At 46.2% G+C, this 18302-nt stretch overlaps 1 protein-coding gene across 2 annotated transcripts in view; it reads left to right on the top strand.

Annotated features, from left to right (window-relative positions):
• Positions 1 to 18302, top strand: part of GPC3 (glypican 3) — a 145496-nt gene that overhangs the window by 54892 nt on the left and 72302 nt on the right. For both annotated transcript variants that reach the window (XM_053990519.1, XM_053990520.1), the window contains exon 3: positions 8963 to 9657. In XM_053990519.1, the coding sequence (XP_053846494.1) occupies positions 8963 to 9657 (695 nt within the window). The remainder of the gene's footprint in view (positions 1 to 8962; positions 9658 to 18302) is intronic.

The raw sequence follows: 18302 nt of genomic DNA, 5'->3' as shown, positions 1-18302 counted from the left end.
TGAATACCAGTTTTTTTTGTCTTTTTGAATACTCAGTTTGAGCTGGTGGCTTGCTTTATCTTCATTTATTCTGATGAATAAAGGAATTTGCTAGGCTTGCATTTTTTTTCAGAAGTTGCTTATAACTTTTAGTTTAAAATAAGTAGAAGAACTATGCAAACTGCTGTCCTGGTCTTTAGAAATGCTTGGCTTGTAAATTTGGGTGAGAGTGCACGAAATCACTTGCCCTCTGCTTGATATGTGTGGCTTGTCATTCATCTTTGAAGATGTATGCTGCTTTTTTGATATCTTGATAAGCCCATTAGATGGATGTTGCAGTCTCCAATTAGTAAAATAAGGATGTGTGGGTGACCAAGTGATGGGGTTTTATTGGTTTTGTTGTTGCTGTTTTGTTTGTTTGTTTTGGTTTTGTTTGGTTTTGTGTGTTTTTATTTTGGTTTGGCGGGTGAGGGGGGAAATGCGCTTTGTGTTTAAAAATAAAAACCAAAACAATCCTAGATGTGCTTTTGCAGTGATAAAATGCTTGGGTCTGTGATATCTGCTCAGTTACCCAGGGCAGAGAGGTCTTTCCTTTTGTAAGCTGTTCCTGCTGCACTAGGCTGTGCTCCCTGGCTGAGCACCTGGCTTGTGTTGTAGATGGAGTCTGTTGTCTCTGCAGCAAATTGGAGAGGTAAGAGAGACTAGGAGCAAAGAAAATAAGTATTTGGGATTAAAAACCAGGGAAGGTGAACTTGAACCCTGAGCCTTATGTGGGTTTCAGCATCAGGATGGAGGCATGGGGGGCATGGAGGGAATTTTATCCTTCTCTCATCTGACAGGTTACAGCACAACCTTTGCCTCCACCACAGCGACCTTTCAGCTGCAGAAGCCTCTTGCATCTTCTCTCTCAGATTTTCCAGCTTGTGCTCCCAGGGCTTGATTTGAGCCTGCTTCTCCAGGCCCTTATTCCTCGTGCCCTTTGATTTTGATAAAGAATCATGTTCACCCACCGCTTGCACCAGCCTCGACTGTTTGCATTTTTAACTTTGTCTGTATTAAATTTTCAGGAATCTGTTAAGCATTCACGCATTTGTCATGGCACAAAGCGTTATCTTTCTTGATGCTCAGGAAAACAAATTGCACAATGGATGTGCAACCAATATTTAATGAAAAATGCCAACAAACATGATCTTCCAGAAAAGATTTTACTGCAGAGTCATTCTTGTGAGGTGTTTGCTGTGAGATTTTGGGTTTTTTTTTAACTTTCACTTGGAATGTAGGTTCTCTGTGTTGACTTGGGTACTCCCAAGGGTCTCTAGGGATCTCTCAAAGCATCCTGGTGCCCCTCAAAAAAGTATTGCTTGTCTGTGGTCCATTCCAGCACCCCTGACCCTGCCTTCTGCTGTCATGACTTGTGGATGCCAGTGTGGGGTACAGAGCACTGCGCTGAGCTCCCTCCAGGCAGGGTCTGGTCCAGGTGAGGGGCTGGCTGGAAATGGGGCGCTGTGGGCACCAGCATTTCTTGTTTCCTTGCTTCTGAGCTGGCAGCAGCTTGTGTTGGTGAGCTCTGCAGTTTGCATTGACAAAGTTTTTGTGTGCAGGATATAAATATTAAATGGGAGAAGCGCAGTGTGACTAATTGTGTAACAGTTGGACTGTTACCTGGACTGGAACAGGAGCGAGTGTTCAGGGCAGTTTGAGAGGGTATAGTGAAATGGATTGTACAGTATTTTTATTAGAAACTTCAGGGAGTGTATTTCAAACTGCCAGGGCACTATATAAGCTGAACAATTAAAAATAAATGGCTTTGGAGCTTGGTGTATTGATAGAAACAGATAATTAGGAGAAGATGCTTTTCTGACAAAGGCATAAGGATTTAGCACTGGCTGGTGAGCAACACTGGCTTGGAAACTTGTAGCTTGGCCCCTGTGGTAGTGAAGGCAGTGGGCATGGAGCTGGAAAAAGCCCTGTCTCATTTAAAGACTGGACTTTTGCTCTCTTGGACTGGTGGTGATTGAGCAAAGGTAGAAAGTGCAAACCTTGATGGCTTAAAATTAAGAAGACAGAATAATGGAATTGTTCCACTTTTTATTACTAATGCTTTGAAGCTAATCTCATAAGTTTGGGAGCTCGAGACCATAATTTTTATGGTGACAATATTGTAAAAATAATCCAAAAGGCTGTGTCATAGTTGGAAAAAAAACATTTCCTAAGCTTTAAACCCAAATGTGCTCAGTGAAACAAACCCTGTAAGAGCAGCAGTGGCACCATCTGATGGGTTTTGTAATGCCATAGACAAAAGTAATTATACTGCTTAGAAGAGCTTTTGTCTCCAGATAATGTTGTTAAAAACTTGCAGTGTGGTGTAAATCATAAAGGAACAAATCTGGAGGCTGCTCTTATTGCTGCCAGGGGAAATTCTCTTAGATTTTGTTTCCTTTCGGCTCAATATATTGCAAACGTTTTCCAAGTTGGTAAATAAATATTACCTGCTGTTTGAAAAATGACTTGGGGTTCATCTCAGCAGTAGTGCCTGTGGCTGCCAGGCCGTTACTGCAAACAGTTGTTCCTCTCTTGGTGAGCTCTGCTGTGTTTGGGGAGCACAGGCTGTTGTGACGGGGCTGAAGTTGTCTGATTCATTGGAGATATTAGAGAAGCATTTCCTCTTTTTAGAGCTCACTCCTATGGGGATTCCTTTGGCTTCTTTTGCCACTCCTGAGCAATGGCACAGCAAGAGCCAGGTCAGAAAATACTTGGTTGAGCTTACAAACACCCAAACTTTTAGCATTTCCTTGATGAACATTTGAATTCCAGTCCATGAAGGCTGGTAGTGGTTTTGAGGGGCTGAACAGTTTTGGCTTTTAGATGTAAGGGATTTTTAAAGGCTTGGGAACTTTGGGCTTGCAGGAAATACAGTGGTTGCATTGGGAACAGATTAATGAACTGATTAATTTTCTGATGTCCTGCCTGGACACCCATGCTTTCGTCTCAGGGTGAAAATGATTCCTGTGGGCTGAGAGATTCCAGTGCTGAGCTCTCTCCTGATGATTTGCTATTTGTGTTCTGAGAAGTGAAGGGAGAAGTTTTGCCATCAGCAGGGAAGTGCCAGAGATCAGGTGGAGCCAAGGCAGGTGAAGCCTGGCCAGACCCGAGGCTCTCTGACCCCTGCAGGTATTGCTGTACCTTGTGCAGAGAGTTTGGTGTCAGGCCCTGTGAGCGGGGACCCTCCAGGGACAGGCCTGGGGAGCAAACCCAGGCTCATGAGGAGAGCCACTGAAGCCTAAAAGAGAAACTTCAGCAAATGCACTGAGCTCCAGGAGCTGGGTCACTTGCTGCCCTGGAGCGTTTGCGTCGTAGATGAGGTTCATTGTGGGAGGAGGAGACTTTCATACCTAAAAGGCATGTAAAGTGCATTTTGTGGAGCTGGTAAGATTTGAAAATGGTCCCATGTGCAGGACAGGGAATCACCATGTGCCACATTTGCAGTGTAGTGCTCCAAACAGCAGAATCCTGGGGAAGGTGCAGGAAATCACAAAATGCATCATCATCATCTGCAGAGGGAAATTCAGCTGACTGCCAGTGATCCGTGTTGACCTCAAGGGAAGTTTCTGCTGCATGGAAATCAGTTTTCTGTTCATTTTACAGTTTGGAATAGTGCATGAGGATTCACCACTCTGCCACAAACTCCTGGAAGAGATGGCCCTGGAGTTTCCCAAGGGCGTAGGGAAATGATGGTGACACCATGACCTTGTCTAGAATTACTTGCCAGGTTTTGTCCCCTCAAAAAACCCTGAGCCTTGCTTTTACTGGCTCTTGGTAGTGGAATAACAAAGGTCGTAGTTCCTCCACTGTGAAGAGATATCTTGGTGGTCAAGATTTGTGTGGGGAGACAAGTTTTTAAGTCCTTTGCAGAAGTGCAAATGGGAGTTGTGAGCTCAGCTCTGGAGGGAGAGTAAGTGGGAGCTTCCCTGCTGAGAGAGTTATGGTTGCAGGATTTATGTGTCTAGATGTCAAGAAACAGGAAAATCAGTGTTGTAGGTGCAGTTCTAATGCCTTGGTATTCATGTGCTGTGGGGTGCATGGGTCACACAGTCCTGCACCTCCACCTTTGTTCCCTTCCCAGCTGCCCATGGATGATGAGCTGCTGGTGCAGCAGCTTTTGCTGTGCAGCCCCTTCACCTTCGCTGAGCCTTTGCCAAAGAGGACTTGATTGCTGTGCTGTGTGACACCCAGAGAAGGGCAGCTGTCCCTGCTGGAAGCTTGTCTTTACAGCAAAACCAGAGCAGCACATTAGTGGAGGGGCAGCATGAAGCCTGTGGCACGTCCTGGTGCCTGAGTGCCACGGTGGACCCCGCTGTCCCTCCTCCCAGTGGTCACAGTGGTGTGTGGAGGTGGCTCCTGTGGTGCTGGTCTTTAGTGAGCTGGCATGGGAGGCAGAAGGAGGACAGACCTTGTTTCACCTTTCTAAACACCTTCAGCTGCTTGTGAAGCAGCACTTGCTGAGCTCAGAATTGGAGGTGCATCGCTGTAGCTGCCCCAGCTCTGCAGCTGCCATCAGGTTTTGGCTCTCCCCTCTGCAGTGGGATGCTGGATGGGAATGGCTTGCTGGGGTCACTTGTACCAGCCCCTTGTGGCTCAGGCAACTGCATCACATAATCTCTTAAATAAACCTGTAAGTGGCAGACTGGGCAGGAGCCTCCTGCAGCCTGGGGCAGCCAGTAGGTTAATCCAGAGCTCCTCCGGCCCTGCCGCCGACCCCTTTGAAGTTTGCTGCAGCTTAAGAGCCAACGTGCTTTCTCAGGAAAGCTGGCATTTTTACTAAGCAGCAGACTCTTATTATCTGGGCTGAGAACACAGTGATTTCCTTCTCCTGCCAGTAATCCCCACTCAGGGCACTGTTATGCTCTTTTACAATTTATTTTCTTTAATTGCCGGTTTGCAGTGGCCACGCAGCTCTCCCTGGGTTGTGTTCTGGGGAATTTTTGCACTTTGAAAGGAGCTTAGTCCTTCCCTTCTGGCTGCTGGAATCAGGCAGCAATTCCTCTCCAGGTACTTCAGCAAGAGTCTAGCCTGAAAAATAAGTAATAGCCTGTGCTTTTCAACTAGTGACTGATACCTGTGGTCTAGAGTGGGTTCAGCTGTTTCGTTCATCCTTTGGGAGTCCTGATAAGCTGCCCTTGACTGAGGGAGTCAACAGAGGTACAGTACCAGGGCACCAGTGCTGGGCTGGTGATGATGCTCTGCCTCCCATCCTGCAAGTGCTCCCTTGGTTTCTCTTTCCTGGATAGGTGCCACAAGCAGACAGTTTCTCCAAGAGAAATACTGTGGGAAACTGTGCCAGAGTCTTTCCTAAAGTCCTGGTAGACAACATCCCCAGCCTTTCTTTGATCAACCAAACTGCTCACCTTATCATAGAAGGAGATGGGATTGGTCAAGCAGGACCATGACCCATGTTGGCTGGGCCTGATGCTCTGGCTGTCTTGTACATGCCACATGATGACACTCAAGATGATCTCACCCTCCCAAGTCCTGTCTCATTTGCCAGCCTCCAGTCACTTGGAACCTCCCCGGGTAACCAGGACTGCTGGTAAATGATGGGCAGTGGCCTCGTGAGTTCCTCTGCCTGCTCCCTCAGTACTCCTGGGTGGATCCCATCCAGCCCTGTTTGTGTGTCTCTAAGCACAGTAGAGTAGCAGAGCCCTGAGCATTTTCTCCTGGATTATGGGGATTTTGTTCTACTTCCCATCCCTGTCTTCCAGCTCAGGGTGCTGGGTATCTGGAGAAAAACTGGTTTTACTAAAGACTGAGGCCAAGAAGGTGTTAAATACATCTGCCATTTCCTCAGCCTTTGTCCCTATGTTTGTCCCTGCATCCACTAAAGGATGGAAATTATCCTGAGCCTTTCTTTTGTTGCTAATGTGTTTAAAGGAACATGTCTTATACTCTGCTGTGTGTGCATCTATGTGTGTACTCTACAGTGATGGAGATTGTCAAATGTGAGCCCTGCTCAGCTGTGCAGTGCTTTTGCCTGCTGAAGTTGGGGGCAAGTCTGATGCTTTGCTTTGTATTCACACTGCTTCAGCCAGACCTGCAAAACAGCTGCATTAAATGGCAGCTTTTGAAAATATCCTTGGGAAAAAAAAAAAATACAAGAGAGAAAAGATTGAATTATCCTCCAGTAATGAGTTTCAATCATGCCACGTTATGAGTGGGGCAGATTTTACCAGCAGCAAATCCAGGCTGTGGGATTTTACGGGGGATCAGACGCCTGTGTCATGTCTATAATGTACTGTTCCCCCTCTGTCCCTGTGAGGTTCCCTCATGGGAGCACAGGGGTCTGACCTGCAAAGTTTCCTCCCCTTTGAAGCACTCGGAGCCCGGCTGAGGGTCACTGCAGCTGCTGGCAGCTGGGGATTTAGAATTCCTGCAGCCAGCGCTTTCCGAGGAATATTTCAGAATAAGCAGCTACTGTGGGAGTTGGGTGGGGGAGATTTTGTATGTGTAAGACTTCTTTTTTACAAAGTTTTATTATTTCTTGCATCTATTAATAGGGCAGCAGGAGTCTCCATATGCTTTTATAGTCCCTGTTGCGCTTTCTAATGGATATGTGCAAAAGCTCCAAGGCGCATAAAATAGACACTCGCAGCCAGTTATTACGATAAAAATTATGTGCATGTCATGACCTTTAAAGCAGTGGGACTGTGTGTGCATGCTCTTCTGATACACCACTGTTCTCCATTCCTTTCTGAAGCCCTTCTCGCCGTAGGAGGTTTGCATAGGAGCTTGGAATATTTTTCTAATCAGTGAAGAGTCTTTTGGCTCTGATGATAACTGGCAAAGCACAGAGGAGTGAGAAAACGGAAAAGTGATGACTTTTTCTGAAGGGAACTAACAGAGAAGAGGGTAAAGGTGAATGGTGAGGCACAGCATGAAAATCCTGGCACCGTCTCCACTGCTGTCAAAAAAAAAAAATCACTGGTCCAGAATGTTCTTTGTGCTTTTTGAGGCAAAAGCTATTCTGGTGTTCTTGAGAATAAAGAGTGGGGGGAAAAAGTTTTGTAATCCATGTGTCCTCTTTAAAGAGACTTTTTTTTTTTTTTTGTTTTAAAACTTTTGACAGTACAGCCAGCATTTCATACAGTGCAATAGTGCAACTGCTCTGCTTGCATTGTGTCACACTTGCTGCAGTCTTGCCTGGAGAACTTTGCCATCCTCTGCCTGGGGGTGAGGAGCAGGATGCTGGCTGTCATGGCAGGGAGAGAGGGGCCCTGTGTCCCTGCACTGCTGCATGAGTCTGTGTTGTGAGGAAGGAAGGATTGCTGTTCCCTGGGAACACAGATGGGTGTTCCTGTCTTGCTGGGACGGTCCTGGTGTGAGAGTCTGGAGCTGTGGACAAAATGCTTCAGCAGCATGCCTGGGAGGTGTGCAGGCACCAGATGGGATGGAGACACTGTTTGCAGAAGTATATCAGTAGTTCCTGCTCTGATCACTGCTTTCACCACAGCATGCTGGGGTGGGGTGCAGCAACAACCCCCTGTCCTTCCAGGCATCCCTAAATAGGGTGCACCCAGGAAGAAAGAGCTGAAAGTCCTGGAGATGTGATGGTCTTGAAAGCTCTTGAGTAAGCAAGAGGTTATGCAGGGCAAGCAGCAAGGCCCATTGCTTGTGACTGTGTTGATACTGAAGCCCTGTGGAGATGTCAGGCCATGCTCAGCTGCGTTCCAGCCTTAACAAATGGGGGCGATAACTCTTACGGCTTTAAAAATTAAACATTCCCTTTAATTATTGAACACAAATAATTTTCATGCAAATTGAGCCAGGATGTGTGTTTCCAGAGTGACAGAGTTGAGAGCAGTTACATCGTGGGGTGTCAGTGACCTGTGAACTGAAAGGCTGTTCATTAATTTTAGCATTTTGTGAATAGTACCCTGGAGGGTGGGACACGGGCTGGTAGAGCAAGCTGGCCAAAGAAAAAGACTTTTGTTTGCACTGATGGCCTCCCCTTCAAATGCTTTGAGATGCCAACTGGTGTGTGTGTGTGTGTGTAGGTGTGTTGTCACATATATAGTGGGGTATGGATATTTGGGAAGCCTCCTGATGAGGAGGGCTATAATTAAAGGAATGACTGTGGGGGCTTCCCTGCTCACCTTGTGGAGGAGGTGTGGGCTGAAAGTCCTAAAGTTTTTGAAGGTTGAGGTGGGAAAATACGTTGTGGTTTTTCCTAGCAAAATTACAGTCTCTGTCTAAAACTTGAGTTTCATGGGGCAGTGTGGGACAGCCTGATGTGTATCAGAGTGTTCCTGGCTGGGCACCCACAGCTGGACGTGGCACCACTGGCTCTCAGCATCGTTTTGGACAACGAAGCAGCTCCCATCCAGGGCAGATGAAACATTGGATCTGCAGCTGAAGTGAGCCTGGTGCATTTGGGAAAACTGCAGCACTGTGGGAGCTTTTCCAGTGGCTTTGAGGACACTTGGTGCAGGGTACCTGCTGGGGATAGAGTCAGAATATTGTCTGTGATTAAACTCCTATAAATATTTTCTTTTTCATAATGGAATGTCAGCATTTACTGTTTCCTAATTTTAAACACTGTACAGATTGTCAAACATTTATCTCTGCCTTAAATTAAGTCTGGAGATAGAATTCCTGTTAATTTCAAATCAATATGAAAAGGGGGAGAGAAAGAAATTGCAGTCTAGCCCTTCTCTTGAATCAATATTTTCTTTAAAAGCTGAAATGTTAACTAGATCATAGGGGTTTTTTGCCATTTTGAAATGTAGCTTCTGTTTAAAGAATTTATGCATTTCTCCTGGAAATTGCTGATGCTGGTGTTTTGCAGCAGGCTGCCAGCAGGTGTTTGACCCAAGGCAGGCAGGATGGGGCCAGCCCTGGCAGCAGTGATGTGGTAGAACATTATCCTCCCTGTTTCTGGGCTCACCATCTCTTAGTAACTTTTTTTTGTTGTTGTTGTTCTGTTTTGCAGAAGCCTTCGAAATTGTAGTGCGGCATGCAAGAAACTTCACCAACAGCATGTTTAGGACCTACTACCAGAGCATGGGGCCCAGGGCTCTTAAATTTGTTGGAGAACTTTTTACTGATATCTCGCTGTACATATTGGGCTCTGACATCAGTGTCAATGACATGATAAATGAATTTTTTGACAGTTTATTCCCTTTGGTTTACTCCCACTTGATTAACCCTGGCTTCCCCGATCCCTCTGTGGAAATGACCGAATGTCTGCGGGCGGCCAGGAGAGACCTCAAAGTCTTTGGGAACTACCCGAAGACGATGATGACGCAGGTGTCCAAGTCCCTGCAGGCCACACGAGTCTTTCTGCAGGCGCTGAACCTGGGGATCGAGGTGATAAACACCACTGACCACCTGAAATTCAGCAAGGACTGCGGGCGGGCGCTGCTGAGGATGTGGTACTGCTCCCACTGCCAGGGGCTGCTCCTGGCCAAGCCCTGTGCCGGCTACTGCGGGGCGGTGATGCAGGGATGCCTGGCGGGCGTCCTGGAGATCCATCACCTCTGGAAGGAGTACATCCAGGCTCTGGAGGGGCTGACCAGAGGCATGCATGGCATCTATGACATGGAGCACGTCCTGCTGAGCCTGTTCTCCGTGGTGCGCGACGCCGTCGTCCACGCGCAGAAGAACGAAGGGAAGCTCTCAACAGCTGTGAGTAGCTCTCTGCAGGTGCTGAAACCAAACTGTCCCTTTCCTCCTGCCAGCAAACCCCAAATGGCTCCAATTACCACCCCCTTCCCACCCCTTCTGATCTTCCAAAAAACTTCTGGTAGCCTTTGAAACTGGTGTTTGCATGGCCTGGGTTTCCATTAAGGGCTTTGCCTCTTTTCAGGCTTGTCAGAGCAGAAGGGTCTGGACTCGCCCTGGGGTGTGAAGTTGGGAGCTGAGATGTTCCAGCATCTTCAGTTTTCCCTGAGTGCTGTGCTTGCCCTGGATAGCTCTGAAAGGCTGGTCCTGCTCTCCAGGTGTCCTCTGCCTCCTTTAACATGACAAAAATGTACCCCCAAATAGATGCCAGGCAGAGGCATGTGCTGTAGCATCCCCTGATTTACCAAAGAAGAGCTGATTCTCCATCTTTTAGTAACTCATTCCAGTTTTGAGCTGCATTTAATGAGATTTCTTATTTTTACTTGACTCTTTAAAAACACATTTTGGGAATTTCTCGGCCTCCTGAGAAACTGAGGCTGTCTTGTTCTGAAAATCCTGCTGCTCCATTTGAACAGCAAGGACAAATGTAATGTGATCCTATGGCTTGTTCTGCAGAGGGGATTTTTCTTGAGACACAACTGAGCTGCTCCATGTGTGGAGGGAAGAGTTGGAGATGGGGCAAAGGTGCGGGAGCATTGTAATAGTTTGCTTAAAACCAAAGTTGATTAAAATCTGACACTGTTTCCCTGTTAGCTGCTTGTTCCTGCCATTCTTGACTCCTGTTTACAAAAGAGCTGTGTTTATGTAGGTCACTGTGCTACTTGCACTGTAAGTAACTCTTATCTTTTTTGGGGGGTGCCATGGAAATGGATCAGCTTATGGGCTTTGAGCTGTGTAGCACTAAGCCAGCAGCACTCTGTGCTGTTCTCTGTGCTGGCTTTGCTCAGCCACCACACTTGTGCAGGCTGTGAAACATTGTGGTGGCACTCAGGTGGTTTCCCACCCCAGGAAGTTTGGCTGTTCTGCACTGCTTAGAAGGGTTTAGGGACTGAATTACACTGAGTTGGATTGCTCTTGTGTTGCAGTGACCAGGGGGAGTCTGTGGCTGGGCTGGGTGTTGGTCACCTGGGCAGATGGGCCCAAGCAGGACTTGTGGGCAGCATGTTGAGCTCCAGGGTACACTGTAGGACATTGGCTTTCAACCTGCCTGAGTCCCTTTCTGCAGAAAATCATTGTTTCACAGCAGCCTGCCAAGCACTACTTGTGCAGGGAGGTTCCAGCTGACGCTCAGGAGCAGCAGCTCTGCTGCCACAGAGCCAGGGGAAGTTCTACCATCAGCCAGAACCATCAGTCAACCTTCTTTGGAACAGCAAAGGAGCAGAGATGTAACTGTAGGTTTACCTTGAGTTCAGGTGAGATAGAGAATTCATGTTACAGTTGATAATGAGAGAAAACCCAGCTCAGCTCTAAGCCCAGTTGGCATTTCCAGGGCAGTAAGAAACAAAACTTTATTCTATATGTAGAGTGAGCCTGTTTAATCTCAAAAGATTTATTGACATATTCAACTGTGAGCAAAAGCATCCAACATGCTTTGCATCAGTGAGCCCACCACGCATGTAGGTGCTAAGGCAGAGCAGAAGTTTTGTGCATGTGGGCTGTCTGCCAGGTTTTGTGAGCACAGACCTGGGCACTGCTGTAGGGTCTGAAAGGATCAGTGTTTGTTCTCCCATATCTTTCTTTTAATGGCACAACAACAAAAATGCACTTTTTCTTGGAGATGTCCGTGTACATAGTGAACTAACATGACTGTCCCTTTTATTACTGGATATTGACATCTTGATCTGTCTACAGAGAGTGAGTTTGTGGGAGGACAAGTAGATGGAGCACCACTAAAGTCAACACAAAGCAGTAGAACTGCCCATCCTCTGCCAAACCAGAACATAAATTGACTTCTTTACAATTAAAATTACTGGGCATTACAAAACCATTCAGTGCTTTTGTACTTGGTAAAGCTATTGGAATTCATTAGTACCATATGTAGCTAGGTACTTACTTAAACATAACTCCTCTTGATTATTTAATACTTCAGTGATTCTTTTCTTTGCTCTAGAGACATTTTTGCGTTAATGGAGTGAGGAAGGAAAAATCCAAGCCAAAAAAGCCAGTTGCCTGGCAATTGTCACCAAAAAAGAATGGCCACTGGGTTTTTGAAGTTTGTTTTTAAATCACTGATGTTGCTCAGCTAAGGCTTTTATGTCAGACCTGAGCCCAGAGCAACTTTTTTTTTTTTTTTTTACAAGTGAGGGTATGAGCTGTTCAGAGAGAAATAAGGCAATAAGGGAAGCATACAGTATTGCAGAGGGCTGACTCTAACAGCTGAACTGCATCAGGACCTGGGGTAAACATCTTTGTAAGATATCACTTTGTAAATGATAGAATACAGCTTTTTTTATTTAGCTGTGCTATGATGAAAGTTTCTCTGTTAAACTTATCAGCACATATTGAGTTGCAAAGAATATACCTGGAAGCAAACAGTTATATTTACTGTAATTCTGTAAATATGATTGTTTTTAGACACTGTAGCCATACCAAAATATGAAATGCCACAGGGCTTGTCTTGGAATGTGTGGGGTTTTACACTCACCCTGGCTTCTCATACTGACCTCTTTTATTACTGACCTTGGCCACCACTGCTTCTGCAGGCAAAGTACAGTTCACCTGCATGGTATTAAGAATAATGACAGGTTATTTAATTGTCATTAAAATCCTCTGGAATTACGGAAAACTTATCTTCCATGCCCATAGTGATTACACCATGAATAACAACACCGCTGCCCTTGCCTGTCCTTTGGGCTTCTTTTATTTTTCCCAGCATTGGTGGCATTTCTGCAGCAGTGGTTTTCCCTCCTGGTATTTCAGATCCTCAGGCATGTTACCTGACTGAGCATCTTCTCTCCACCTGGTTGTTCCTTATTCCCCCTTGCCCCCCACCCTGGGCTGGGTGTGAGCATTCACACACAGACCTGGATCCATCTGTAGCTTGGAGCAGACCTGGCTACAAAGGGCTCATGAATTGAGCTCCAGAGGTGTTGCAGAGCCTCCAGGTGGGTTTCTGGGGAGCTCTACAGTCCCTAAGAGGAGGAAGTCATGCTGCTGTAAATGTGCTTTTGGAAACTGTGTCTCCAGGCATGCATTTAAATGGGAGCCTGTGTGTTGTTCCAGGTCTGTAAACAGCAGTGCAGAAGAGTGAATTCAGTAATGTGGTAGTAAACAGTTCCCATCCCAAGCCTTGCTTTAGTAGCTAATTTGTCAGCCATGGTGTGTGTTAGGGCTTTATTATTTCTACAATTTGTCTGCTTAAAAACTTCACCCCTAAAACCTTCTATTAAAATACTTTATCAAGGAGGCTGACTCTCAGGGCACACTGGAAAAAAAATTGCTGTCTAGGCCTATATCTATATTAATTTTCTAATCTCCTACATTTTCCCTGGTTGAAAATCTCTATAAGAGGTATGTCCACCTCTTATAGATATTTAAATCATGAGTGTAGGGAAGAATGATTTTAGTCAGTCTCTTTGTGCTTTTTTACCACAAACCAAGACAAATGGGAGAGATACAGTACAAATAAGCTTAATAAAATACTCAACCCCAACACCTCCAAAAGTTAATGCTTTTTCTGTTATTGGAATTACAAGGGAGATAGTCAGGGGGCCTTATATAGGTAAAAGTTTATCTCCTCTGAGGTTAGAATGATGGAATGGTTTAGGTTGGAAGGGACCTTAAAGATCATCTGGTCCTGATTCCCCTGCCATGGGTAGGGACACCTTCCACTATTCCAGGCTGCTCTAAGCCCCATCCACCCTGGCCTTGAACATTGCCAGGGATGAGGCAGCCACAGCTTTTCTGGGCAGCCTGAGCCTCACCACCCTCACACTCGAGAATTTCTTCCTAATATCCAATCTGAACCTCTGTCAGCTGAAAGCCCTTCCTCCTTGTCCTATCACTCCATGCTCTTGTAGTAAGTCCCACTCCAGCTTTCTTGGAGCCCCATCAGGCACTGGAAGGTGCAGCAGGATCTCCTGGCATCTTTCTCTTCTCCAGGCTGAACAGCCCTGACTCTCTCAGCCTGTCTCCAACGCAGAGATGCTCCAATCAGCTTTGTCACTCTCACTCCAACAGATCCATGTCCTTCTGGTCTTGGGGGGCCTTGGAGCTGGAGGAGATACTCCAGGTAGGGTCTCACTAGAGTGGAGTAGAGGGACAGAATCCCCTCCCTCACCCTGCTGCCTACCCCATTTTGATGCATCCCAGCTGCCCAGCCCCTGCTGCTCCCCTTGCAGTTGTTTGTGCAGCTCTACCTGCAGAGCATTGCCTTGAAAGGAAAGAGCAGGGAGCTCAGCAGAGTCTTTTTTTTTTTTTTCACTCAGAACTGATGATTGTGTTTCTAGAAAATCCTATTAAATTGCAAAATTAACCTGAGCTTTGTTCAACCACTTGCATTCATCAGAAGGAGGGAAGCAGAAAGGTGGCAGTGCTATATGGGAACAGCATGCAGTTCCCAATGTGCTTGTCCTGTGAGCAGATCCCTGCCTGCTTTACTTTCCTGCAAACACCTTTAAAAGACTGTTTAGGTCTGGGTTAACTAGGTTATACAGCTGTGCTGCTGGGGTGCTGTGGAGGTGATGCCATTGTGCAGGCTGGGTTTGATGTTATCCCAAAGCTGAAGTGCTCATCTCACCTGGCTCCAGGAGAGAGCTTGGTGTGAGCCCAGCTCTGATGGCCTTGGGAAGCCTCAAATTCAGGAAAACTGGACCCTTGCTTCCCTAGATTTTTAGGGAATCCAAAACTGGACCCTTGCTTCCCTAGATTTTTAGGGAATCCTGGCAGGGAGTTCATGACTATGTTGTAAAGATAACGAGGTACTTTGGTTGATTGTGGCACTGCAGAAACATTGCTGCAGTGTGTGTTCAAAACAGCAGTTGCAGCAGATACACAGGGTTGAAAATCAAGAATATGTAAATAAAGGGACTTTTGGCAGCCAGGAATGAAAATATCACCCGTTGCCATAGACAGAGATTTAGTACATTTGCCAGCACAGTGGTGCCAGGCTGGTTTTCCCCAAATACTGCCCAGGAGCTGCTTTTGGGGCCATCTCACCTGGTGACATGCTGGAAGCTGCTTTGCTCAGCAGGTTGCACTGGCTGGGAGCTCTGGTGAGTTTTCCTATCTGCTGATGGATTTTTCTGTCTGTACTGGAGCTGGCAAGAGATTTGTGGGGAAAGCTTTGAAATTACGGCGCTGTTTGCGAAGTCCTTCCCTCTGAGATGCCGAGCTCGGTTTCTTTGTACTTTTAATGTGGGTTGCTTTTTGTTGGCATCTCTCCTGGGAGAGTCAGCTGGATGTACAGCCTCTGTATTTTCAAGTTCTTTATTGGCAAAGTTTAATCCTCAGGCTATTCTCTAATACTCTCTGGTAGCTAGCTCCATTTTTCACTTAAAGCTGGAAATACAGGAGAAGTTTTGGTTTTCAGTGATCTCAGACCCCCTCAGAACTACCCCAAGGTGTGTGTATTGTGTGTTTTGTTATCCATTTTGTGATAGGCAGTGTAAGGTGCCTGATAAGTGTGTTAAACCAAGCATCTGTTCCCCCTGCAGGATGAAAATATACCTTACTATGAGGGCAGTATCAGCAGCATTCCCATTCCTGTCAAAAGACCTTGGGAGTATCATGGTTAGTTGTCTGAAGAGGTTTCAGGTAGTAAAGATTTTCTGACACTTGGGGTAGCATATGGCAAAAGCACTGAATTTCAAGGTGTTGATTTTGAACTAGAAATCCCCAGGTTGGTGGCGTGGCTGATGCTGAAAGAATAAGGACAAAAGTTATTTATACCTGCATTTTTGTAACCCAGTATCAACAATTTTGATCCAGCTATTTTGGCACTCTGCTGCAGGACTTAAATCTCTGGTTTAGTATTCAAATACGCAGTAACAAATTAAAGGCCTGCATCTCATTCTTGGAAGGGACTTTGGCATGAATGCTCTTGACCATCACTTGTCTCTCTAGGGGATTGAGACTCAGAGGTTATTCTCAGCCTAGTGAAAGCTTTTCCTCTTGTCTGGCCTGGGGAGGGAGACCATTGGTGTCACAATTAATTAATTAATTCACTGCTAGCAAGAATTTTGCCTATGAGGCTGCAGGCTAGTACTTTTGCCTGTGAGGATGCAGGCAGTCTTTGGTCAGGGTTGTCCTTTTCCAGTGTGGGCAAAGTGGCATGCTGCTGTGCCCTCCTGCTTGCCCTGGTGGCACGACAAAGCTTTGAGTCATTTCGTCACTGAGTTGGGTCTGGATGAAGCAGACTGAGTGTGTGGGGCTCTGCAGAGCTGCTGGGTGGAACCAGTGGCCAGTGATGCTCAAACCTGTCACTGCAAAGCCAGAGGAGGTGGCACTGAACATCAGCAGAGGTTTAATTTAAAAATAGCATTTGATTTTGCTTCTAGTTGTAAATCTTTATAGTATAGTCTTATTTTTTGTTCTCCCTTTATCCTGGACATGTTCTGGCCTCTGAGATGTGCCATTTCAAGGGAATTTGCAGTGAGGCCTTTTTTAAAAATAAAAAGTAGAAGGTGCTGACAGTGCCCCTTCCTCCCTGCATGCACACATGACAGCACACGGAGCATCCTTTGACAGCGTGTTAATGTCCAACTTTGCACTGAAGACCACAGGAATCTGTTTGTTGACTTCAGTCCTGAGACAGATCACTTGGCTGGTGGCAACTTCATCCCCACTACTCTGCAGCTAAGAAAGAGCTTTTTAAGGCTGCTGCATTTTATGGGTGGGAATATCACAGAGCACCCACTGAGGCTGGCTTGATCTCCCTTCAGATCACACGTTGCCCGCATTGCAGGTGAGATGCACACAGGTTTGTGTGTGATGGGATGTCTTGCATCTTTTCCAAGCTGAAGTCAGAACAAGCCTAAAGACCTCATGTAGATTAATTACTGGTTCTGTGTAGCTGCCTTCGTGTACTGTGGCTTGGCGTGTTCCTTGTTTTAGTGGAGGAGCTAATTTGTTGTTTTGCAACTGGCTCCCGAGTGTTTAAAAAGATATTTGGTTCTGAGATGCCCTGGCATCAGTACAAAGAACTCCCAGAGTTAGTGGGGCAGGATACAGTCTTAACAGCTGGAAATGAGGGTTCACAGCTTTGCAATGTTTTGCAGCTTTCTTCACTGCACAGAACAGCTTCTTTTCTTCTCATCTCTTTTCTTTTTCCTGGCTCCCATCACAGCTAGCTTGGACAGCTGGACCTGGGATGCTTTGAGATGTAGGAGAGGAGGGAGCTGGTGGTCATGCCATGCAAAGCATTGAGGGAGGGGATATATGGGGTGCCTTTTCCTTCACCTCTGAGCTTCAAGCGTTGATATTTCAGGCTGTCTGACTTTTTAATAAATTGTAATGGTCAAGGACATAATGGGAGGTCTTGAAAGAGATTGAATTTAAGCAGGAAAAAAACTGAGTTTTATTCTGAACCAAAGATCACAGCATCAGAAAGTTCCCTTCGAGTGTCTTGAGGCTTCCTCTGCATCAAAAACTATGGGAGATGTGCTGGCCAGGGAGGAGCTGCCCTTCTGAATGGGGAGGGCTGGGGCACAGCCCTTTCACTGGGGCTGTGTTTGCAAATGATCTTTACAGCTGAACTTCCTTCAGAGATAAACCAGCCTCATGCTCTGGGTCCTTGCTGAGATTTAGATTTGGTTTACCTGAGGGATGCTACGAGCTGGTGGATGACAGAAACAGGAGATTGTTAGGTGTGAGCTTCTGAGGAGCCTGCAGAGGAGTGATATCCATGGCATGACCTGCCTTTATTCTTATTTAACTCAGTCCCTCCAGACACGCCATTGCCCTGTACACTTACTGTGGAATGGTGGAGCTGCCTGTGGAATTCTCTGTTAAAATCCCCACACATCTTTCTTTTACCAGAGAGATGAAACCCCTGAGCATCAGCCCTGCAGACACGGCTCCCTGCTTGCTGCCCAGATTGCTGCAGCCTCCTGCAACCCCTGTTAACATAGATGCCTTATTAGCAAAATACATTCTGGCCCATTTCCTTTCCTGAAGATTTTTATCCTTGCTTAGACCCGCAGCTTTGCAACACCAGAGTTGTGCTCACCAATATCCATCTCCCTGTGCTTTTTACGCTAAACCCTCTTTTGGCCTCATTATCCGTGACTGCAGTTTCCACTCAGGCCTCCGTCCGGGGTCATTCACCGGGCATCCTTCATCTTAACAGCGCTGAGTTTACTTCCAGTGACAGTAACCCCCGTGAGTGCTGCTGCCTTAAAACCAGAACTATCTCTCCCATTAGCAATGCTGATGAATGAGCCAAGAACAAACCAGAAAGTTAAAAGAGACCCTCTGCAAAGCAGGAATAGCGCCCAGAGCTGCCCGGGCGGAGCAGCGGTGTTTTGTTTTGCTGGGTTGCAATGAGTGGTTTGCTTCGTTTTGAATTATCTGCCTGTGTGTGGTGCTGTGAATTATATCATTTTTGCATCTTATTGTAAAGTGGCTTTGAGGTACCAGGCATGAAAGATGCTAAAAACGTTTTTCTGGGGAAAAAAATTTCAACAAACAATTGAGGCAGATTTTTCATC

Source organism: Vidua macroura, chromosome 14 (assembly GCF_024509145.1).
Source record: "Vidua macroura isolate BioBank_ID:100142 chromosome 14, ASM2450914v1, whole genome shotgun sequence".
Taxonomy (NCBI): Eukaryota; Metazoa; Chordata; class Aves; order Passeriformes; family Viduidae; genus Vidua; species Vidua macroura.
Note: the sequence above shows the minus strand (reverse complement) of the source record. Positions and strands in the feature narration are given on the sequence as shown.